The 26,315-nt window shown below is 34.9% G+C and overlaps 2 protein-coding genes across 15 annotated transcripts in view; both read left to right on the top strand.

The window, feature by feature from the left end:
* gpr158a (G protein-coupled receptor 158a) overlaps window positions 1–26,315 on the top strand; it is a 741,191-nt gene that overhangs the window by 289,676 nt on the left and 425,200 nt on the right. The window lies entirely within an intron of this gene.
* Window positions 1–26,315, top strand: part of myo3a (myosin IIIA) — a 133,575-nt gene that overhangs the window by 79,758 nt on the left and 27,502 nt on the right. For 9 of the 14 annotated variants that reach the window (XM_073940165.1, XM_073940164.1, XM_073940161.1 and 6 more), the window contains 12 exons: window positions 91–195; window positions 269–352; window positions 762–964; window positions 1,387–1,485; window positions 1,586–1,700; window positions 6,682–6,808; window positions 8,361–8,571; window positions 9,680–9,827; window positions 15,254–15,407; window positions 16,198–16,286; window positions 18,066–18,195; window positions 22,603–22,679. In XM_073940165.1, the coding sequence (XP_073796266.1) occupies window positions 91–195; window positions 269–352; window positions 762–964; window positions 1,387–1,485; window positions 1,586–1,700; window positions 6,682–6,808; window positions 8,361–8,571; window positions 9,680–9,827; window positions 15,254–15,407; window positions 16,198–16,286; window positions 18,066–18,195; window positions 22,603–22,679 (1,542 nt within the window). Of the gene's footprint in view, window positions 1–90; window positions 196–268; window positions 353–761; window positions 965–1,386; window positions 1,486–1,585; window positions 1,701–6,681; window positions 6,809–8,360; window positions 8,572–9,679; window positions 9,828–15,253; window positions 15,408–16,197; window positions 16,287–18,065; window positions 18,196–22,602; window positions 22,680–24,670; window positions 24,713–26,315 lie in introns of all 14 variants that reach the window. The other 5 variants (XM_068217046.2, XM_073940162.1, XM_073940166.1 and 2 more) reach the window with 1 other exon arrangement.

The raw sequence follows: 26,315 nt of genomic DNA, 5'->3' as shown, positions 1-26,315 counted from the left end.
ATATCCCTTATTTTCACATCCCAATGTTGACAGGTATGGAAGTCTTATTATCAAATTAATCAATGCCTAATACTTTTTGTTTTCTTACAGCATACTAAGAGTTATGTTGGCGCCAAACGAACATCAAACCCCCCACATATATATGCAGTGGCAGACATTGCGTATCAGTCCATGGTGTCCTATAATGCAGATCAGGTAGAGCATGTTCCTCTGTGAGCTGCTGGAGTGTGTCAGTCATAGTGTAAACACTGTACATCTCTGTGTGTAGTGTATTGTCATCAGTGGAGAAAGCGGCGCTGGGAAAACAGAGAGTGCTCACCTGCTAGTCCAACAGCTGACTGTCCTTGGAAAGGTCTGGAGAGCAGACTTATTTGCTTACTGTTTTACATGCTAGATTTCTTTTTTAGTATCTATGAATACATGTTTTTACCATAGTGTAGAATAAACAAATAATGATAATTTATACTTTTATTTGTAGGAATTGCATAGTTTTGATTTTGTTTTTCTCACGGTTGATTATTTTAGATCTCTAATTTATTTTTATCCCCTCAGAATTCACACTTCTGGTATTTTTTTTAGAAGATTGTGAGATGTTAACTGCAAAATTACATCTCAAAATTATAAGAAAGAAATACCAAAGTCACTTAATGAATAATTTATGCAAAAAAATCAGTATATTATGCCTCTTAATGGTTTTTAGCTTCTTATTATTATTAAGGAGTAGCCATGTAATAATGCAATGCTTTTTGTTTTCTTTTCAGGCCAACAATCGGACCCTCCAGGAGAAGATTTTGCTGGTTAACAGTCTGGTCGAGGCATTCGGAAATGCCTGCACTGTGATCAATGATAACTCCAGTCGCTTTGGCAAATATCTGGAGATGAAGTTCACCTGTGGTGGGACAGTAGTGGGAGCTCAGATCTCTGATTATCTGCTGGAGAAGTCTCGAGTCGTCCACCATGCAGTGTAAGTGTGTATGAGTTTATAAAATATATAGTGGGTATTTCTGTTGCCTTAGTTGCTGGTTTGAGCCCTGGCTGGGTCAGTTGGCATTTCTATGTGGAGTTTCAGCCAGATTTCATGAGAAAATGTAAGCATTTTACATTTTGTCAGTTTAGTGGCTAATTCGTATAAAATTGTACAATTTTAAAAAGGAGGCTTGGCACCCAACCCCTAACCCCAACCGTCATTGGGGGATGAGCAAATCGTACTAAGTTGTACAAATTAGATCGTACAGATTCATACGAATTAGCCACTGAATCAAAAGTTACGAATTGCTATGAGATTGTGTTGTGAGTTTGCATGTTCTCGTGGGTTTACTAAACATCTAACACCAGCAATTTTACAAATGTAGATTCTAATCTTAAACAAACCAACCTTTTTTCCAGAGGGGAACGCAACTTCCACATCTTCTATTATATCTACGCCGGACTGGCAGAGAGGAAGAAACTCGGCCATTACAAGCTGTCAGACAGCAAAACTCCAAGGTAAGTTCTTTAACACCTGATAACAGCCTGCTGTTTTTATCTGTGTCCTGCTTTGACATCCTTATGTCTATTTTGTCCTCTTTGTTTTTCTCAATTCCAGGTATCTCCACAATGAGAATGTTAAATTAGTGCCTGACATTGTGGGCAATGCCTTCTATAAGGAGCAGTTTGAGACTGTGGAGCAGTGCTTCAAAGTCATCGGCTTCACCCTAGAGGTATACAAATCACAATATACTGCTTACGGTCTAAAAATAAGGTACAGGAATACTTCACAATGATATAAGAAAGTCACATTTTCAATAATAAGTGTCATCTGAAGATTAATTTGTTCTTAAAGTGCCCTTATTATTCTTTCTGAACATGGCCTTTAAACGTATAGTATAGGCAGAAATGAAAATTTGCTCCCTGTTTACTTTCGCATAAGTGGTTTCAAATCTTAATAAGTTTCTTTCTTCTGTAAAACTAAAAACCTGTAACCACCAACTTCCACAGTAGGACAAGGGTTACAGATTTTTCGGCTTTCTTTAGAATCTCTTCTTTAGTATTCAACAAAAGATTGAAAATGTGAATAAATAATGACTGAATTTTCTGTTTTGGGTGAAATATGGAAATCTCTTTTGGTTATTTTATTTGGTTATTTTATTTCTACCATGGTTATTTATTTCATTATTCTGTAAGCAATAGACCAGTCGAAAAAGTCTATGCTGTCTGACCAATCTGAGCAAAGGTTTAGAAAGTACAACTCTATAAAACAAATCACATTAACTGTGATTAACTGAGGTGATTTTAAATGTATTTTTTTAAGAAATAAAGTAAATCCAGGCGGTTGTTATCGCAGAATATACCCCGACAGGCTTATCAGCAGCCTAATCTGAAGCTAAGGGCTGTTGTATAAGACTGAAGGACTTTATTCAATGAAAACAACCACCTGGATGTACTTTATCCTGCAAATTACAGGGCTACTTTCCACAAAACAAAAAAAAAGAAAAAAACACACACACACACACAAAACATTGATGTGAAACATAACACACTGTTAAATCTATAATTAAGTGCAAATCTGACAAAACCGAAAATGGCTGATGGAGCTGATGGAGCATGCACTAACCTACATATTATTTAGTAACAAAATGGCACCAAACAGTCACAAAGCCAAAGACAATCAAGCGTTCAACTATAGAATTATGTTAACCATATATTGCAAATTTGGAGGTATGAACCATGTATTCACTGGTACTCGGATAAGCCTGTGTTATTAATTTCAGTGTTGCAACTAACCAATCAAATTCAAGTACACCAGAGAGTCATGTAACAGGAGAAATTATAGTGTTTTTTCAATTAAAGTGAACCGGACATGCACACTCTTCCCTCATATATAGTGAACTAATGGTAAGAGGAGCATGGTAAGGAATATTGTGGCTGAATGGATCAGGGTGGTGCCAAGTAGGAGCGCTCATTCTGATCCCCCAGGCTCTGCAAGGGTTCGGGAAATTCCAAATTTAACAAAAAACAAACAATTACAATTGGCTTAAGGTTGGCAAGGAAAATTCCACAAAATGCATCAGCCTGCAGAACCTGGGAATAAAAAAAAAGAATATTGTGGCTGAAGCGGTCAAACTGAAGTCAAAAGAGAAGGACTGCCTCTCGAAACACAGATGTAAATGATTCCTTTTTGATTGAAATTAATTAACCAAACTAACAAAAACTAATTCAGTGGATTAACTTGCATGGATTAATTGTTTACCTAAAAAAACAATGTGCACTAGCTAAACACACATTGTAAATTTGAATGTCACACTGACTTTATTTTTGGGTGCATATAAACCTTTTGTAAGAAACTTTTTAAACAGCATAATATTGTTTTTTTTATGGCAAAAAAACTACCATTACACTAAAATGCTGATGCAGTTTCGATTAGGAAATATGCTAAATGCCCTTACATTACTAAATAATGAAGTATAATAGACAAGAAGATTGCTGATGTGCAGCGACCGTGAGAATAGCCTGTCTGTCCATTCAGCTCCAATGCTCTGAACGTTGCTGATGGCCTGTGCGGAGGGTCATGTTCAAGTTTTGACCCACTGCTCTAATGCCATCAGTCTCCACAATTAGCATCAGGAGAATCAATGATGCATGCTGGAATACATTACCAGTGCCCATTTTGTTTGAAAGGCTACGTCCAATCTTATCAGTGAACTAAGATATCTCAAGATCATGCAACTATCACAATAGAGCTAGGTTCTGGTAGGATAACACCAATTAATTTTCCTAATAGAGAAATTTAATCCCATGAAGTTGCTATGTGGAGTTACATCTATTTGTTAGAAGCTACAAATAAATATGTAGAAATTTGCAGAGCATAGTAATCCATAAAGAATTCCAACATAGGCTCTTTCTGAAAGCATAGCCCTATATACATTTCTGGAGATCCTGAAATATGTAGCCAGAAGTATTTATGGCTGCATTTCGTCTTTAAAATGTACCGGGCGGTATGACGCCATTCCTTTTCGCACTTACCAGCTGACCGCTTACCTCCATATGGACTGCTTTCCCGCTGTTACCAGTTTGTCCAGTTGCTCGCCATGGACATTGGCGGACTTGTGACGCAGAGATGAGTTGACCACGATGACAGGGTTAGAGTCCAGTGAAGAACAGTTCAAAGCAGGCAAGACAAAAACAGAAGCCAAAAAATAAAATAAACACTTTTGAAAACACTGTTGGTTGGGTTTAGGGAAGTGGGTGGGCGGGTCAATTGGTACATTTGAAAACACTACTGGTTGAGTTTGGGGAAGGAGGAGCGTGGGTCAGTCGATCGGTCAGTTAACCAGTAAGTCGACAGTCAGTCGACAGAAGTCTCTGGTGTATTTACGCAAGAACAGCAGTCATGAATGGAACTCGCGGAAGAAATTTGAAATCTAAAAACGCGTACACAGCGGCCTCTGGTGGATTCGCAAAAACAAAAACTGCAAAAAAAACTCCTGGGATGTATTTGGCTCCAGAAATGTATATAGCGGTACGAGAATTCAGGAAGAATTTGCTATGAAAGCAGAAATAGACAGAGTGATTGTGGTTTCCTGTAAATTAGTTTTACACCGTGGATGCCCTTCCAGCTGCAACCCATCACTGGGAAACATAATAAACATAGTAGTAATTAATAACAGTAGCCTTAATAGCATCTCTGTCTCTTTCAGCACATTTAGCCTCTCTTGTGCACACCCGATCTCTCTCATGTGCACTCGGTCTCTCTCACATGCACACTTGGTGTACTGTACCTTGTACACATTCGGTCTCTCTGCTTTGTTTACTTTTGTCCAATCTGCCGCCTTGTAGATGATGCGTCTTCTTTACCAAGCTTAGTTGGCATCCAACAATCCCACAAAATGTTGATGCTGTAAACAGGAAGATGTTGGGTAGATTGCAGCCAGTATTAATTAAATTACCAAGGAATGGACAGTCGCATCATATTGTATTGATAACGAAGTTACTATATTGAAAAAGTAATGCATTACAGTATTAGTTACTGTCAAAAGTAGTGCTGTTACAGTAACCCATTACTAGTAACTCATTGTTGCCCAACACTGGTCAGTAAGGACATTTTAGAACTCTTAAGACTTTTCAAAGCCCTGATGAAGAAACTTTAGTTTTAGAACCAAGAAATTTATAAAAAGTGTCCAGTCTGAGTTGAGATTAACTACCATCCGTCCAACATCTGAATGATTAAATGCGACTCTTCTCAGAACACTTATTCTGTCTCTGGAATGTCAGTTTAGCTTTTCATTTCTCATGAGAGCGGCTGGAGTAATCACAGGCTTTTGAGTGACATGACTGCTGTGACATTGCAGAGCACAGTGTTCTTTGGGGAATCGACATAATCGAATAGGCAGACGTGGAAATGTGCCACTAGATATTAGCTACCATTCTACATTTGCAGTTTTATTCCTCAGGGCCAGGATGCTTAAATCTATGGTAGATGGATTTTAAAGTATTCCTACTATGCTTCTTTTGACCTTTACCTTTTATTTTGTGATTATTGCAGTTGTTTGTTAATGTAGATGGTGTGTGAGGTTTCGAAGATCAAAGTCAAAACTATTATTTCTTAACTGACTGAATGACTGATTGACAGACTGAGCGATTGACAGACCCACCCTCCTCCTTCCATAAACCCAACTGATAGTGTTTTCAAAATCACAGATTGACCAGCGCCCACCCACTTGCCTAAACCCAACTGACACTGTCTTCAAAAGTAATCCAGAAAAAGAAAATCCCTCGCCTTAGGTTTACCACATTTTCAGGTTTTACTTCATTCTCACTCTGTTATTTACTTGTTTTATTTTTTGGCTTTTCTTTTGGTCTTACATGCTTTCTGGAACTGTTCTTCCGGCTCAGCCTTTGCATGGTCGCATACCCATCGTCATGGCCGCTGTCAATGCTGAAGCACACCTCTTAATGCAACTACACGTCGCAATGCGCAACGTGCGCTCAAAAAAAGCATGCGTATGCTCTGGCGCAGCCTTCACATGGTTGCATACTCCTCACCATGGCCATTGCTGATGCGCATCTCTCAAAAAATGTTACTACACGTCGCAACACGCAACGACCTCTCAAAAAATGACACGTATTATTACATTCAATGATGCGCAACGAGGAGTAGCTTCACTTCCGTTCATGAATTCTCTCATTGTGCATCATGGGACAGCTAATTGTGCATTGGATGCACACTTCAGAATCTCGCAGGAAGTAGGTCATCCTTGTACTTCTTGCATACTGTATTTCATATTCTATGAATTCGGATACACTACTTGGCTCGCATACTGTTTTTAGCGTACTACATAGAATGGAAGTATACGATTTCGGATGCAGCCTTAGCCTCATACTTTTTTATTGAGTATTTATCATGTACGATTTTCCACTTTGGGTTAACCTCGTCCACTACTGCACACAAACACCTCGACAAAAAATGTGTAATAAATAGTTCATCAAATTAAGAAACTGGGAAAGATCTGACCAATCAGAGCAGAGTATGGGCTCTCAAAATCTTCAACAAACCATTTAATACACTTTGAGAAAAGAAGAAAAATGCTGCAATGGATATTTTTTGTAGTATTTTCCAAAATAAAAGTATGGAAATGTAATATAGTATTATAGGGGGACATTACAATTTATTTATCCATTATAATGTGTGTCTTTATTTATTAGGAGCTCGGGAGTGTTTACGGCATCTTAGCTGGGATCCTGAATACAGGAGACGTCGAGTTCACGTCAGTGGCTTCAGAACATCAAACGGACAAAAGCAACATTTCCAACATGGCAGTACTAGAGAGTGGTAAGAACTAGCACATATTTCTGATTACCACGCTGACCTTTCACTCGGTACAACACAACCCCTTGATCCAAGCCAGAGCACAGTTATATAATCAGTCCTGGACGTTGTGTGTTTATGTAATTCTGAAGGGCAGCAAGAAACCTTGGGTAAATCCTTATTTGCATCGCTTTTGAAAAAACAAAATCTCCATAAATGAGCCTAAGGTGGTTTGTTGCTCTTAGCTGACTTAATAGATTTAGAAAGGGCTTTAGGGCACTTTTCACCAGCTTATCAAGACCAGCTTATTCAACCTAAACCTGTAGAACAGCAGACAAGTTTTAACATGTTTTTGGTCATTTAAAAACTATAATAAAATAAAACTATATACTACTACTACTTCTTCTACTACTACTACTACTAATAATAATAAAAATAAATAGGTAATAATAATAATAAATAATTATGTTAATAATTATTATTGTAATAATATAATATAATAACAGCAACATTAATAATAATTATTATTAATATTATTACTACTACTACTTCTAATAATAATAGTAATTGAAATGACAATAATAATAATAATAATAATAATAATAATAGTTAATAATAACAATAATAATAATAATAATAATAATAATAATAATAAATATGTTAATAATTATTATGGTAATATAAAATATTAACAGCAACAATAATAATAATAATTATTATTATTATTAATATTAGTACTACTACTACTACTAATAATAATAATAATAATATCAATAATATTATTAATAATAATAATTAATAATAATTAATAAAATATAAGTAAATAAATCAATAATAATAATAATAATTATAATAACATTAAAACAACAACAACAACAACAGTAATAATAATGATAACAACAACATCAATAATAATTATAAAAAAAATAATAATAATAATTTAAGTGACAAAAATGAGTAAAGAAACTTATAATTTTAATCAAATTAAACACTGCAAATTCGAAATAGTATTAAATGCTAAGATTTTATTAGATCATTAGGCAATAGAAAAATTATAAATAGCAAAATGTTTGTGTCAACATATAATAGCGGTCCAAAAACAAAATATTATTCATATATATTTTTTTAATGTTAAAAGAAATTTACTTAAATGAAATAACAAAATAAACATGTTTTTCCACAAATATTAATGTAAATTTTTTATGAATAAGTCTGTAAAACATTAAAAATTTTTTGCAATTTTCTGATCTGATTTGTTCGGAACTATTTAATTTCTCCTCAGTATTTTAGGCAAGGATATTTTATTACAGTACGTATAATGTAATCCCTTCCCTTTTACAGTAACTTACATTCTATAACACCCATCATTGGTTTCAACACAAATTTGGGTCAAACATGCACATTGAATTCATTTTTGATTAATTAATATAAAAAATTAACCAAGATGTTGGGTTTGTACATACTGCATTTCATAATAATTTGGCTTGAAACAAGACTGCACTTTTTAAATAGATTAATTAATATGGATGTATGCAGCACCCGCTTATCTTATGTTTGTGTGTGTTTGCTTATGTAGCTGCATCGCTGCTGTGTATCCGTGCAGATGAGCTACAGGAGGCTCTGACATCTCATTGTGTGGTCACTCGGGGTGAAACCATCGTCAGGTCAAACACAGTGGAGAAGGCCACAGAGGTGCGGGACGCCATGGGTAAAGCCCTATATGGACGCCTGTTCAGCTGGATTGTCAACCGCATCAACTCTCTGCTCAAACCAGACAACCAATCAGGGTGAGAGAAAGAGCGTTCAAGTGATTTGCACGTTAGTATAAACTCAAGCATCAAAATCTTACGAGATTGAGACCATTTAAAATCAATACAATATTAGATACAATTAGATCTCCTAACTACTGGAAATGTATAGTTCCATAGATTACATCGATGCGTAAATAATTCTACAGGTAAAAATCTGTTTTAAATATTCCGTTTTGATAAATGTTTTTGTTTTGTTTGCATTTTATTAATACATTTTTAGAAAAGTGTTATGTTGTAAAATACTGAATTTCAAGCAAAATTACCCCCTTGTCATATGGCCCTTCAGAAATCATTCTTATTTGCTGGGGCTATTGGTAATTGATGTTTTTTATTTTTTATTTTGCTGTTTAATAAATAATAATAATGATAATAATAATAATAATAATAATAATAATAATAATAATAATAAATACACTTGAAAGACTAGTATTTATTAAAATAGAAATATTTACTTACAATTTGAATTATTATTATTATTATTATTATTATTATTATTATTATTATTATTAATTTTCAGGATGCTCTATTATTATTATTATTATTATTATTATGATTATTAATTTTCAAGATGCTTTATTATTATTATTATTATGATTATTAATTTTCAAGATACATTATTATTATTATTATTATTATTATTATTATTAATTTTCAGGATGCAATATTAATATTATTATTTATTATTATTATTAATTATTCATTTTCAGGATGCATTATTATTATTATTATTAATATTATTATTATTTGTACTCATATTCTTCTTCTTCTTTTTCTTCTTCTTCTTATTATTATTATTATTTGTGTTATTATCGTTATTGTTAGTAATTTTGATATTAATATTTGGATAGCATGTTTTTATGCATCCTTTTAGGCCAATTTTTAGTTTTGCCATTAAATAAATAAATAAATTAATTTGTAAAATAAATTAAATAGAAAACAGTTCTTTTAAATTGTAAAGATATTGGGCAATATTACAGTTTTACTTTATTTGTAATCAAATAAACACAGCCTATGGGTAAGCAGACAAATTTTTTGACCAGCAGTATATCATTTGTCCTCACTCCATTCTTGAATTTCTCTGAAGGGAGGACGACAAGGGTCTGAACATCGGCATCCTGGACATCTTCGGCTTTGAAAACTTTAAGAGGAACTCTTTCGAACAGCTCTGCATCAACATCGCCAATGAGCAGATCCAGTTCTACTTCAACCAGCACATCTTCGCCTGGGAACAGGTACTGTACTGTACATCCAATCAAGTCATCCTGAATACTGCAGTTTGCTTTTGTATCCTCAGTATAACCTTATTTCCATCTAAATTGAGAGAAATAAGAGAGAGAGGGATGGGGGAAGGGAGTAGAATATTCAGTTTTTCTTTTACCCAGACAAGCGTGGCAATTCCCCAGACTGACTGGCCCGACTGTAGCCTTGAGGGGGAAAGTGATTTGTGCCTTTAAACGTTTGAGACTAACCCACATTAGTGCCTTCATAAATCATCTGAAACAAGGGTTACGTCAAGAGCTACTGACTTTGCTTGGGTTTCTGTAGGCAGAGAGAAAATGCATGCTATATAGGTAACTCTCTCTGTCTCTTTCACTCTCTTAAACACACATACTTTCATAAATGACTTAAGAGGACTCTCCGTCTGTGTATTGTTTTTTATACTATTAAAAATGCTTATTAGATGGCCTTACCCTATCCTGACCCTTAAACCCTACCATTTTTTAAATGTCAAAAGATTGTTAAGTATGATTTATTATTATTTTTAGTAACACTTTAGCTTAAGTAACAATTCAAAACAATTACTATCGGCTTATTACCAGCTTATTATTAAGATATAAACTGTTTATTAGCACTTATAAAGTGTGATCTTATTTGACATCCCTAATCCTACCCAACAGCTCAATTTACTACTAATTGAACTCAATAAACTACTAATTAGCTGCTTACTAACTATTATCAAGCAGCTAATTAGTAGTAAACCTACCAGTTTATTGATCTAAAAGTCTAATTAAATGGCGTGAATTGTACATTAAATAGTGTGACCATTAGGTCATACTCATGTCATTACAATAATTGTGTCCTCATAAACCACATAAACAAGTACACATACACAAGAACATGTGGATTTTAGGACTGTACCAACTGTACATTCTAAAACAAAACCTCTAAACATAACCCTGCTTTTTTTTTTTTTTTTTTTTGATTTCCAAATGTAATTTTGTACACTTTAGAGCCTGTTCTCCTTATGGAGAGTAAAAATGTTCCCACAAGGTCTAAAGTTAATGTTATTTTTATACCTAAGGGACGTGGACGACATATAATTTGATTATTATTTAAATGTAATTTTTGTTGTTATTACAATCTTGGTAGAGCGTGCAGTGCTCAATTTGAAGGCATTTATTTTTCAATTCAATTCAATTCAATTTCTTTTTTTGTATAGCGCTTTTACAATGTAAATTGTGTCAAAGCAGCTTCACATAGAAGATCATAGTAAATTGAAACAGTGTCAGTCCAGTTTTCAGTGTTTAAGTTCAGTTCAGTTTAACTCAGTTCAGTTTGGTTTAATAATCACTACTGAGAGTCCAAACACTGAGGAGCAAATCCATCGATGCACAGCTCTACAGATCCCGAACTATGCAAGCCAGTGGCGACAGCAGCGAGGAAAAATCTTCACTAATTGGCGAAAGTGAAGAATTAAAAACCTAGAGAGAAACCAGCCTCAGATGGGCACGACCATTTCTCCTATGGCCAAACGTCTTGTGCAGAGCTGCAGTCTAGGCGCTGAAGGCTGGAGAACGCTGGACGTCTGCGAAGACTCGACTGTCCCTGGAGCATCACAGGAATCAGTCACATACTCTCCACTCCTCTATGACCACCACAGTAGCTGCTCAGGATACGGCCTGGTCCAGGATTATGGAAACCTTGGGATCATCTCGTCGCTGCTCTTGGATCACATCAGTGGCGCTGCATAGTCTCTGGGGGCCTCGGGAGGAGTATCCCCAAGTGGAAATAGAGAATAAAGAGAATAATTAGCGTAGCTGCTGTTCATAGTGTATATAAACGTTTATACATTCATGCATCATACCGCTATGTGATGCATTGAGTGTATGCTTTACTAAAAAGATTGGTCTTTAATCTAGTTTTGAATTGCGAGAGTGTATCTGAGCCTCGGACATTATTAGAGTTTAGGAGCCATAAATGAGAACGCTCGACCTCCTTTATTTGACTTTGCTATTCTAGGTAGTACCTGAAGTCCTGAGTTTTGAGACCTTAAAGAGTGGGTTGGATTGCTGTGAGACAGAAGGTTGGTTAAACAGGAGCCATATTATTTAAAGCTGGCAAGAAGCAAGATTTTAAAATCAATACGAAACTTAACAGGCAACCAGTGTAAAGAGGATAAAATTGGGGTGATATGATCATATTTTCTACACCTGATAAGAACTCTGTAGCTTAATAATGTATCAAGTGGAATTCGTCACTTGTCAACCATTCTCCAGTTCTCCATTGGCCGCACCCATACATACGTCCTCTTTTTCTATGAATTCTCTGCACAACATTAAAAGCAAAAGACTTTAAATTATTTTGTGCTCACAGGATGTTTTGCTGCAGAGCTCAAGTTAATTTTAGACAATCAGCTTCATCTACTTCTGCAAATATTCATTAGTTTGCAAAACAAATCACGCTCAACAGTAGAAGTTCAGTTAATATATCACCTTTAAGCAATACAAATACAAATTCATTCATTTTCTTTTCGGCTTGGTCCCTTTATTACTCCGGGGTCGCTAAATCGGAATGAACCGCCAACTTATCCAGCACGTTTTTACGCAGCGAATGCCCTTCCAGCTGCAACCCATCTCTGGGAAACATCCACACACTCTCATTCACACACATACACTACGGACAATTTAGCCTAGGGTTAGGGTTAGGGTTTGAGATGAGTATCCAGCTCGAACCAGCAACCTTCTTGCTGTGAGGCGACAGCACTACCTACTGCGCCACTGTGTCGCCACAAATACAAATATTTAACGAGAAGAAAAAGAGATAAAATACAAAAAAATAAGTTCCTTTTACAACAATACATAGAAAATCAACTACAACACTCTATAATTAAAATTATTTGTGTTTATGTTTGTGTTTTGCAGCCATATCCTCTTATATAATTGGGTTTGCGCTTGTTCTGACTTAATACAATGGGGCAAATATGCTTAACTGACAGTAGTTTTTAATAGCTAATTTGACAGAAATATGAGCAGATGTGCTTAACGGTCAGTAAAATAATGAAATGAAAAACAAATGTAATCCATTTATAACCAATATGCCGTTGTATTTTCTCCATATTTTTAATTTTACTTTGAGTAGTTAAGACTTTGTAGCCTAAAGATTACACTCTACAGCTTTCCTATTACATTTGTGCACCATGTTGCTTGGAATCGCTGTTGTTTTTGCATCCCTGTTGCTTGTATGTTAGCAGCAGTCTTACAGTCCCCAAAAACGCCATTGTTCCCTGGATGACTTTACCCACGGCTAAAAGCTCCAACCTACACCACAGATTCGATTTCTTGGACACGCTTCTGTATCTGTGTTGATGCGTTTCATCAGTGAATAATTTAGGCCCGTGTGTCTTGTAATTTACCAACATGTCAGTCTAGATACAAGAAAGACAAGACTTTCGCTCTACTGTATGTGCTGAGTGTCATCGTGTCGCAGCAGGATTTGTCTGTAGTGTGGCTCAGATTATAGGAGGTCGTGAAGCTCCAGGCGTAAGCCAGCAGAGTTCAGCAGGGTTGTCAGGAGCTTAGAAATATTTGCAGATACATAAACAAATGCTTTCCCCTTAAGATAAATTCAGGTGCAAAACAACCACAGCATCAAGCATAAAGGTCATAGAAAGCATTATATTCAGAGACATGGTGTAATCAAGCAAGACATTTCAAAATATGAAAGCATTGTCTGCAAATAAAGAGTTTTCAACTGACATTTTATGTGGAATTTGTATCGCATGACCAGGATTTTGACTGTCAGCATGAAGTCTTGTTCACTTTCTGGTTATTTTAGCCAAGAACTGACCAGTTAGACAGAAAGTGACCATTTGATTGAGATTTGTCAACCAAATACATTCTTATTATATTAAATCTGCATTTTTTTAAGTGAAAAGACATGGTAATCACTGATTTTAAGTTGCTTTTAAAATTGAATTATTATAATATTTTGCAATTCTAACAATAATCAGTGTTAACACTTTTAATTTGCTTGGATTGTGACATCAAATGTTTCCAACCCGAATTGTAAAAAAGACTATAGAATACACAAAGTGTTGTGAAATCATTCCCTTCATGTGTCCATGCATATTATGTTGGGCAATCTGAAAAAAAGTATTTTGTTTGCTTTTGAATATTTAGAAATAAGTTTTAAGTGACATATTGTGTCAGATTTCATTGATTTGGTGAATTAAATTGTGCCATTTAATTGTAAGTTTAGCTAAAATGTTTCGGATATTTTGATGTTCAAAAAGCTGCACTTGCGTGCTTGAGAGGCATTTCAATGATGGCCGCCTAATGAAATGACTTGCCTTAAAGAGACTTTGATTGTGAGTCCATCAAGTCACATTGGGTTTGTTGTTTGTGGAAGAAGTTGGTCAGCCAGTCAGATTGCTTTATGCAAATAAACTAGTGCAGACACTAGCCAATCACATTTGTGCAACACCTGAGAATAACAGTACTTAAAAATGGTGGAAAATCTTATTATCATGCTTGACTTGCGTTAGTGTTAGGGTCTATATATTCAACACTACTGTATATACATACTGGGACTCATAGTCCTGAGGGACTATGCCTTAAATGAGGCATCAGTTCAAGCTGGATGCGATTGGCTGACTTCACTCACCCTCCATCAGTTGTTAACGTCAATGCCCTGTGTAAATGGGGTGTAACCATACACTCTCGGAAATAAAGGTACAGGAGCTGTCACTGGGGCAGTACCTTTTTAAAGGATACATATTTGTACCCAAAGAGTCCACAGTGGTACCTAAAAAGTGCATATTAGTACCCAGATGTATCTAAAAAAGTACCTTTGAGGTACTTGATGTTCCCTTCAGGTACAAATAAGTACCTTTGGAAAAGGTACTGCCCAGAGACAGTCCCTGAACCTTTAGACTGTATAAAAAGAGGGCATTAACCTATTACAAATCTGTAGAAATCATTTCAATAGCTGTAAATGTAGTCTATATCTTAAACAATTTGGAATCTACAGTTTGTTGTTTATCTGTACTCAACAAATATATAAATGCAACACCTGTTTTTGCTCACATTTTTCATGAGCTGAAGATATAAAATCTATACGACAGCTTGTTCCAGTTCCAGCCAATATCCAGCAACATTGCACAGAGCACAATCTGATAACTCAATGCGTGTGTACAGGCAAATGGTGGTCACATCAGTTACACCCTACCAACCACCCCCCATACCCCCTCCCCCAAGCAACCCCCCCCCCCCCCCCGACCCCCCTCCAAAAAAAAAGCCAAATCAAAGAAAAGCGTTTATATTTTTGTAGAGTGTATTATCACTTTAGTACATCTCAAACCAAGCTCTGCAGATCATTCATTTATTTAATAAATAGAGTTTACAACAATTTCAGCATTTATCCCTTGGTTTGTGTGCAGGATGAGTATCTGAATGAAGATGTAGACGCTCGAGTAATTGAGTATGAAGACAACCGGCCGCTGCTGGACCTGTTCCTTCAGAAGCCCATGGGCATGTTATCGCTGCTGGACGAGGAGAGTCGCTTTCCTCAGGCAACTGACCAGACCCTCGTCGGCAAGTTCCTCTACACGATCCATCACAGAGATAGCAGATTTAGCTGTGTTCAGTGGGTGTCTTATGACCAGGGACACTTACACTCCTATTCCTCCTCACTTTCTTTCTCTAACACACATACAGACGTCATCAAACATTTACTGGCATACTTAGTTTTCATCTGCTTTCTCCTGAGGACACCCTCAATGGTCTCTTTGACTGACAAATTAATTATTGAACATGCCAAGACTAGACGGCTAGGTGGTTTCCCATGAACTAGCATATTGCTTTCTAGTGAATGAAATGAAGAGATGAATTCATTCATGTATGTGTCGTGATATCATGAATGGATGACTTCATTAAAGGGATCGGTCAGCCAAAAAGGAAAATTCTGACATTATGCACACATCATCCACTTGTTACAAACCTGTTTGAGTTTCTTTCTTCTGCTGAACACAAAGGAAGGTATACTGAAGAATGTTGGGGGGAATAGCCATTGACTTCTATAGTATTTTTCCTACTATATAAATTTTTTTAACCACAAAATTATTTAATATATCTTGTTTTGTGTTGAACAAAAGAAAGAAATTCATAAATGTTTAGAAACACTTGAGTAAATGGTAAATGTTTGCGCGAACTATCCCTTTAATGTGGATTGTGTGTTATATGTAGTATATGAGCAAGCGAGTGTGCGCATGAATTAATGTCTGGGTTAATAAATGAATGAGCAAATGAACAAATCATTAATGGGATCAATTAATTGGTAAACTTATCAAACTGTTTGTAATGAACCTGTATTTTGTGCAAACAGAGAAATTTGAGGATAACTTAAAGTCCAAAAACTTCTGGAGACCAAAGAGGGTTGACCTGGGCTTTGGAATCCATCACTATGCAGGCAAGGTAGAGGAATCTTATTTTATTAATATTTATGTGTACTATAAAAACAGAGATGAGCGAATTAACGGTGTAGTTGAATCAAAACTGAAAACTTTATTTTTTATTTGCCCTTATGTCCAAATTCATGCAGTTTGTGTGTGACTTCTTGGACCCATAAAAGAAGAAACAAAGGGTTTATGCCTGTATATTTGGTGTCAGCATTACTGTCATTTGATTATTTTTATTTATTTATTTATTTATTTATTTATTTATTTATTTATTTATTTATTTATTTATTTATTTATTTATATCTATTTAATACAAGGGTGCCCAAACTCAGTCCAATGTCTTGCAGATTTAGCTCCAACTTGCCTCAACACACCTCTACGGATGTTTCTTGAAAGCCTAGTAAGAGCTTGATTAGCTAGCCCGGGTGGGTCTTATTGGTGTTGGAACTAAACTTGGCAGGACAACGGCCCTCCAGGACCAAATTTGGGCACCCATGATCTAATATATATAGCATATGAAAAGCAAATGAAGTGAGAAGGTGTGAAACAGATTTCTTTGGATTTCAGTTGTCTGTTTAAATGGACAAACACACATTAAAATAAGTAAACAGTTATTTAAAACAGTTTGGAAGAAATATGTTATTTTACTCACCCCACTGGCAGATTATTGAGCTTCTTTTAACTTCTGAAAACTTACTTGTTAAGAAAGGGTTTCTTGATTTAAAGGTATGCCCCTTTCTAGAAGATGTAAAATAAGTCTCTGATGTCTCTAGAGTTAGTTTGTAAAGTTTCAGCTCAAAAGATCCCACGAATAATGTTTTTGAATCTGCCCCTTTTTATGGTGCGGTCACACCAGACATGGATGAAGCATCAAGCGTGAATGATTTATATGTTAAGTCATTGCAAAGATGCGAATAGACATCCTGCGGTGTCATTTGTGTGTTTGACATGATTTAACGTGTGATTCGCTTGAGTTGGAAAATCTGAACTTTAGTGGACATTTGCGCAGCGTTAACCAATCAGGAATTTGCTCTTGAAAAGGGGCGTGATTACAATGTAGTGTCTGTTGTTGATGTCCTAAGGGGAAATCCTCTTGCCGACACCGGACAACAGCTCATTAAACTGGGCTTGGCTCAGTCTGAAGCACCCTTGAAAGCCTCCATCATCCAGGTACAGTTTCTGGAGGAGTTTATGAACTCACAGAGCTGGGTGCACCTCTGAAATGATCTAGTGGACTCAGACACAGGTCCGAACGAATCTACGCTGTTTATCAGCCTTCTTAAAGCATGTAAAGCACAGCTTTTCCCTCAATAAAATCCATGTTAGCCATAATAGCAACAAAGCTAGTGCCATTTTTGTGACTGTCCCTTTAAATTCAAATTAGATTATGCTTCACACCCCTTCTTTTCAAAAAAGGCGGAGCTACAAATGCATGAGCATTCAGCATAGTGTCAGCGTCAAATGTGTCAGCATAGTGGCAGATTCGAAAACAAGACTAACATCCTATGCTAATGAGAAAAAAAATTGTCACTAAGGGCAGGGCTTTCCCCCTCTGTTGACACGTACAAAGGGAGAATGTCAATCCAAGTGTTTCTGCAGACCAAGTGTGATTATAAAAAAAAAATAATTCTTCAGACTGTTGCCACACAACTGTTTTTATTATAATACATGATATAATCAAATTTGTAGTTGAACTGAATCAGAAATGGGTTTGTGCTTGCTAAGCTATATTCATATGTGCAGATATTAGCCTGTTGGATGTACAGTAAACCTTTCTTTTATTTCATTTGGTTAGGTAATCTATAATGCCGGCGGCTTCCTGGCTAAGAACAGAGACGCTTTGCCTGCTGATATAGTTCTTCTGCTGAGGTCATCAGAGAATGAACTGACCCGTAAACTGGTTACGCATCCGCTCACTAAAACAGGTTTGACTTTTGAACTCAGTAGCAACTTTTAGAGCATTTGGTTTATCTGCTCTTTACTTGCTTCAGTTTCTGTCATTTTTTTACAAACGTTTCACACTTTATTTAATTTGATTTCATTTACACTATTAAAAACATTAACTAAGACTTTTAGCTGAATAAACTTCTAATTAGCTGCTTAGTAACAGTTAGAAAGGTAGTAGGTTTCAGGCCCATAGCCACAGGGGGTTGGGTGGTTCAAAAGACCCACCCTTTACTGACAAAGGTCCAGGATTTGTCCCATAAACTGATATGCCATCATAGATTGTGATTATAACCCATCGAAGAAAGCTTTAAGATGGAAATCTGATGTGAGTGAAGTCATCTACTGACTGACTGTATTGTTATTAAATAAAGAGAACATTTGATCTTTTATTCTAAGTCTTGGACCTTATCCTTGAAAAAAAAAATGACCAGTAAAAAGGTGTGAAGCACCAAAAGTTAATTTTGAAGCATATTATAGTTCATTTTAATACCTTAATTAAATTTTCATATTTAGGTCTACTATTTTACAATAGAGGCTAGAAAAGATGGGAAGCTCTCCGTTCATTCATTCATTCGTTTATTCATTCATTCATTCGTTCATTCATTTATTCATTTACCTTCGGCTTTGTCTCTTTATTTATAAGGGGTCATCACAGTTGAATGAACCACCAACTTATCCAGCATATGTATTACACAGAGGATTCCCTTCCAGCCGCAACCCAGCACTGGGAAACACCCATAGACACTCATTCACACACATACAATTTAGTTTATTCCTTCACCTATGCCAACTATGTCTTTGGACTGTGGGTGAAACCGGAGCACCCGGAGAAAACCCACGTGAACATGCAAACTCCATACAGAAATGCCAACTGACCCAGCCGGGACTTGAACTAGTGACCTTTTTGCTTGTCATTGTGTCGCCTAAGCTCTACATTATTGTGTTTAATTTTTTTATTATTCAAATGGCCAAATTCTGACTGAGGAAATCTGAATGTGCTGACCAGTTTGTTATTTGTCTAATAAATGACAATAGACTAAGACGTTTTAAATTCAAAACTTTATCCGATTCCTTATTTTTTTAATTAAATATGATGTGTTAAATTTGTATTTTAAAAAATTATAAGTATAAATCGTTTTTTTTTTCACATTTTTTTATTCTAAAGTGAAATGTTTTTGGTACGTCAAAAATTGTGGTTATGATGACCATTCGACAAGCTAAAGCAAAAAAGAAAATTGTGCTTAAAATGCATGGTTAAATAGAAAATGAGGAAAATAACTGCAAAAAGTTCCACTTTTTAAGAAAAAATGAAGCACCCCTTTTAGAGATTAGGCATGTACAATAATACCACACTTTATAAGTGTTCATAAACAGTTAATGTCTTAACAACAGGCAGGCAATAAAACTGTACTAAATAATGGAAAGTGTTACCATATTTTTTTGTTGCTAAGGAACCAATAAATCCACACGTTTGTCCAGACGTGCTCTTATAGCTATGTGTATGTGTGTGTGTGTGTGTGTGTGTGTGTGTGTTTCATTTGCTCTCTCTACGTGAGATAGATTTTCTAAACAGTGACCTCTAATGATGTGTCACTCAGTCCAATCATTGTGTAATTGCCTCGATCTAGGACTCGTTGTTTCATTGTGCTGCCAAAAACAAAAAAAAGTGACTGGGGACATATTGTGACTTTGAGTACATGGTGTTTCGTTGACTTTAAATGTGAAAAGCGGAGTCCTGCAGGATGATTCATTCATTCATTTTCTTTTGGCTTAGTCTCTTATTCATCAGGGGTCACCACAGCGGAATGAACCGCCAACTTTTCCGGTATATGTTTCTTCCAGCCACAATCCAGTACTGGGAAACACCCATACACACATTCACAACCGTACACTACGGCTAATTTAGTTAATCCAATAGCAAGGCTAACCGGAGCACCCATAGGAAGCCCACGCCAACACGGGGAGAACATGCAAACTCCACAAAGAAATGCCTACTGGCACACGGGACTCGAAGCAGCGACCTACTTGCTGTAAGGCGACAGTGCTAACCATTAAGCCACCATGCCGACCATTCACATTTTAATTTAAAAAAAAAATGTGTATCAAAATGTTTCAAAATGAATAATACCACATTTCATGCACACCATATTTTGATAAAAACATATTTTATTGTTTCTTAAGCTCATGCAGTTGTCAGTCAAACCTTTAATTGAAAATTATGAAAAATGTCTGAATAACAAAAAATATTTATACTGAATATATACAATATATATATATATATATATATATATATATATATATATATATATATATATATATATATATATATATATACACACACAATACAATTACTCTACTTCTCTGAATTGTTATTAACTAATTTATCAATGTTTTTCTTTACCATATGCAATTGTAAATAATACTGTACATGTTGTTTAGTTGAAAAATATAATTATTCTGCAAAATAGACATAGCTCTGCTTCTCTTAATTTATTCATATAGAACAGTTGATTTTACGCACCGTATTTAAGCAAGTACAATGTATCTTCAGGTTTCTAAGACTTTTTAAGATCTTTATAAAACTATACAGAGTTCATATTATGACCAATATTTTGGTACCAATTTTGTTTAAAAAAAAAGCAACCAGCACAACCAATTACCATGAACACCATTGTCACAAACAGGTCTTAACCACGGTGTAAACTTAGACTTGTGTAAGTCTAAATCCTATGTTCCTTCTTCATTTGTTTGTGTACGGGTTGACATAGCTGCCATAAGCTATCCCAGCAGGCACAGGACATCAACATGACGTCAGATTGGCTTTGTACCTCAATGTTGTGGGACTTTGCAGTTTTTTTTAGAAATCGAGTTGACATCAGAACCCAACGTCAGACCGACATCAGTGTCCAGCGTCCAACGTAAAATCAACCAAATATCAATATCTAATAATGTTACAGCTTGACATTGTGTGATTGTTATCACGTCATCTGTCAGACGTTGGATTGGATTTTGGCTGCCTTACCTGACAAATAAATGTTAATATTTGATGTCAATGTGACATTGGTTTAAGATGTTGGTTCGATGTCAGATTTTGGTCAGTTTCAACACAACCTAAAATCAACCAAATATCAACTTCATTTGACGTCATTATTGGATGTCAAAGTAACATTGTCCTTAGACGCTGACTAAATATTGAATTTTGGTCTCCTGATGTGAGGACCTGAATCTAACTTAATATTAATGTTTTATGATGTTGTGTGCCTTCTGAGATTCGTGAAATCCTTACAAACTGCATAAACGAAATTCCCACAAGTTGTCTCACGGCAATTCATAACTTTTTGATTCAGTCGCCAATTCGTATGAATTCATACAATCTAATTCGTACCATTTACTACGATTTGCTCATCACCCAATGACAGGTGGGGTTAGGGGTGGGGTTGGGTGCCCCGCCTCCTTTTTAAAATCGTAAATTTTTGTAAGACTAAACTCGTACGAATGAGCCACTAAACTGTCAAAACGTAAAATACTTACGTTTCCCTGTGAGATCAGGCTGGTATTTCATAGGGTTTTGCCTATTTTCGTTCTGACAAATACATCAATGAAGTAGATTTCAACAAAATCACGAAGCAAACAAAATCAATTTGATAGAATTTTTAAAACCCTTTAAACGTTTTAAGACAAATTAGGTCCTTATTTTTATACTATAGATTCACTGTAAGACTTTTTAAAGCATCTGCGGATAGAAAAGTAATCCCTTTACTTTTTCAGCTGATAAGTAATTTATTACACTAACTAGTTACTTTGTAACTAATTACATTCAACACTGGGCTTAACGCAGATGCCTCTGAAAGAATTGAAATTGTGTTCAAAATGGCATGAGAGCAGTCAAACGAACAGTTCAGTCACGCTCTATTAGATGACGCTGCATTATAGGTCACACTACAGTCACACAGAATGGAAATGACAGTGCGAACACCATCCTGTCTGAAACGTTGAGCTGAGACTTTGATCTATTGGTCTGAATGAATGTACGCAGCACGAGAAAATGTGCTCGCTCCCTTGTGATCTGATGTGATGAATGGAGGTCGTCTGACTGACACACTCAATTACGTCCACTGAGGTGCGCCCGGGATTGTTTCCATTGGGATTTCCGGCCTATGGGCTTCATTCAGAAGTCTTTTGTTGGCTACTTGACCATTGTGAAGCTTATTTATGTCATATCACTAACCTTTGAAGACCATATATCTGAGTGCCCTTGAAATGGTTGACCTTGTGATAAAAGGCAGATTATCACAGAAGAACATGTGACTTATCTAATGAATTATCAGTGATTTGTATGGAAAGCAGATTTTTCCACTGAACTCTTTTTCTTTTCTTTTGTACAGGTAATTTGGCGCACACTAAGGGCAAAGCTGTGGGCTCTGCTCGGATGGGCACACAACAATCACAGCGCTTTGCCAAGGTACATCATTTTACCTTCTACTTCTCTGTGTTCAACATAGCTGCTAAAGGGACATGGTAATGGTAAAAAAGAAGATGAATAAAAATCAATGGAGGGAAAAATATTATATCCTCAATGCCTTGTTTTTTACTGAGTGGTACAATTCAGTACAGTACAGTATTGTTTGGTACAAGCACATGGTGGAAAGGATACTAAAATATTAATAACACTTTCGTTTAAGTAACAATTCACACAATATATACTGGATTACCTCCCATTAACTGCTTATTAGTACTTGTAATGTGTAATCCTACACCGTTAATACTTGCTGCAAAATTTACAGTATTACAGGAATTACAATATTACAGTATTATTAATTTTGGTTGGCAGTAATATTGTAAAATTTAGAAGTGCGCTGTAAATTAACAATTAGAATTTTGCTGTAGTTTTTTTTTTAGTTATAGTAATACTGTCAATTTTGCAGCAATTACTTACAGTCCGCTTATAAATTTTACAGTATTACTGGCAATTTTTACTGTATTACTGGCAATTTTTTCAGTATTACTGGCAGAATTTAACTACAGCACAATTGTAATTGCTAATTTACTGCGCACTTGTAAATTGTACAGTATTACTAGCAACCAATATTGCTAGTAATTCTGTAAATTTTACAGCAATTTTTTACAGGGTATTTTACATTTCTTATCCCATTCAACACCTAAACACTAATTATTAGTTCATCGAGCTCTTAGTTAATAGTTTGTTAATAGTGTGAATTGTACATTAGTTTGACCCACTTTACAATAAGTTAACTAAGTTCATAAATTAGTTAACATGAATTAATAACAAAGCCATCTGTTAAGCATTACTTAATCTTTGTTAGTCTTAACTAAACCTATAATAATGTGTTAATACACCTGTTAAGATGAACCAATGGTCACAGGTGAAGAGGTCGATACAGGGTGCAAAACAACATACAGTAAACATAGAACAAAACAAAGATCTGAAAACACAGCAAGGCTAGGCAACAGAATACTAATGTTACAGAAAACAAGACTCCGCAACGAATGAGTGTAAGTGTGCTGTATTTATTGTCCAGTAATCAGTCTTCATGAGCTACAGCCGTGTGAGAGTAATAAGGGGATGAATTGGGACTGGTGTGTGAGTGAGGTGCCTGATGGGAAATGTAGTGCAGTTCAGTGGCAGAAGTGTTGCTCTGGTGATGTGGTGATGTAAGGGCTAGATCGCTGGCAATCGTGAAACCCTACAGTGGAAATAAGGCATAGTTTACTCTTTGTATTTTTTTTTTCTTTAGGGTGAGGGAAAGAAATTATTGAGAAAAAAAAGTTTTACAAGACAATTACATTAATTAAACAATCTTTCTTGGTTGAACAGAAGTTTTTCCAATTTAATTTATTGATTTAGTTAATTATTTTGGGGGGTGTGAGGATTTTAATTATTTTGTGGCAGAAAAGGAAATTTTATAGTACAGTAATTATACTATAATAATAATACAGTAATTTTATAAAGTGATGCAGTTTTTCGGGGATGGCATAGAATATTTTGGGGAGGAAATGCAAACGCTTTATGATCAAAGGCAGCATTTCTCATGGGAAGAAAATAGTTTTGAAACTCTCATTTCTTATTTCTTATGGGGATTGCAATGGATTTGTGAGAGAAAACCAAAGCATTAATATGTAATTTCCCTTCCATCTCATTTATTTATTTTTAGTTTTACATTATCATGTCCTCTTAGTGGTGCTGTACTGTTCTATCATTACTACTTTGTTTTTAATATTTCCGGATATAAAATACCTCTGTTATGATTGTTTTTTTGTAAATCCATGTGTTCATATACTTATGGTTAAGGCTTTGTCTTTATTAGGGCTTCAGTGATTTTACTTTTTCATCTGCACTAATGTTTTTCAACTTTGTCTCTCCATCTCTTTTACTTTCTCTTCATTTCCACTGACATTTCCACTCTTGGCTTCTATAATGACTTCTGTCTAAAGTTGGATTGCCTTTTGTTGTTCAGTTCTGTATCATTCAGTGAGGTAATGATCCCGTAGTGTTTGTGCTGTTAAATGAGCTCATTGTCTGTGGGTCTTTCTTAGGCATCAGTGTTTAATATTATTATTATTATTATTATTGATAATATTATTATCATCCTATTATTATAAATTATTTATTTTATTTTTTAAATAATTATTTATTTATAATTTTTGTTACTCAACTGTTATTATTATATTCAAAATAATAATTAAATTAAAAATATTGACAAAATAAGCTTATTTTTCTTATTAAACAAAAGAAACTACATTATGTATTGTGATAAAATTAATCAATTTGAATATTAATTAAAATAATAAAAGTGTAAATAATTATTATTATTTAAAATAACAAAAATTGCCCAAAAAATATTAATAATGTCTACAAAATTATAATCAATATAAAATATATAATTTTCAATATCATTCAATAGAATTTTCAATTCTAAACGGTCAGTCCTAAAAATATTAATTTTTATCCTAAAATGTCATTAAAATTTCATTAGTTTGCACCCTTTACAGTAACGATTTTCATTATTTTTACTTATATAATACTTTTATATACTAACACTTTAATAATACTAACACTTTATATAATACTTTTTACTTATATAATATATATATACACACACTTATGTAAACTCAAATTATATTTTTTATTCAAAGCAATTTTAATTATTTATTTATTCATTTATTTAATTATCCATTTATTTATTAATTTATTTTTTTAAATATCCATTTATTTATTTCATGTTAAGCTTATTAAAACTATACAATACGATTGCTTTAGTTAACGATTCTTGATAACTCAAAGTGAATTAATATTCACAAGCACAGCTTTGGATTTTAATGATGCATTAACAAGTGTTGAATTATTATCAATAATTGCTGTACAGGTATTGTTCATTATTAGTTCATGTTAGTAAATACATTTAAATGAACTAAGTAATGAATGAACTAACATTTAATAAAAAGTAAACATCTAAAGTAAAATTCTTTTTTATTGTGAATCTTTTTGTCATACTACCTGACGAAAGTCTTGTCGTCGATATCAGTTGTAAGTGCAACATATAATAACATGACTTCTAATTGATCATTTGGAAAAGTGACAGAAGGTCAATTTTCCAATGAATCATCTGTTGAACTGAATCCCTATCATCACAAATACTGTAGAACACATTTTGGAACCTGCATGGGACCAAGATTTTTACAGAAATGAGTCAAGTTTGGTGAAGAAAAAAAAGTCAGTCACCAGATATGAACCTTATTGAGCATGTCTTAGGCAGGATGTAGGAGGAGGCATTGAAGATGATTCCAAAGAATCTTGATGAGCTCTGGGAGTCCTGCAAGGATGCTTTTTTTGTCACTCCAGATGACTTTATTAACAAGTTATTTGAGTCATTGCAGAGATGTATGGATGCAGTCGTCCAAGTTCATGGGAGTCATACACAATATTCGTTCTTTCTCCTCTGCACCATGACTTCATATTCTATACTGTTCATTATTTCTGTTAAGTGACAAGACTTTTGTCTAAGCAAAGACCTTACCGTCTTAATAAAATAATTAAAAATCAAGGCAGGATCATATTTTATTTTGGTAAAATAAGCGT

This window comes from Danio rerio, chromosome 24, assembly GCF_049306965.1.
Source record: "Danio rerio strain Tuebingen ecotype United States chromosome 24, GRCz12tu, whole genome shotgun sequence".
NCBI lineage: Eukaryota > Metazoa > Chordata > Actinopteri > Cypriniformes > Danionidae > Danio > Danio rerio.
Note: the sequence above shows the minus strand (reverse complement) of the source record. Positions and strands in the feature narration are given on the sequence as shown.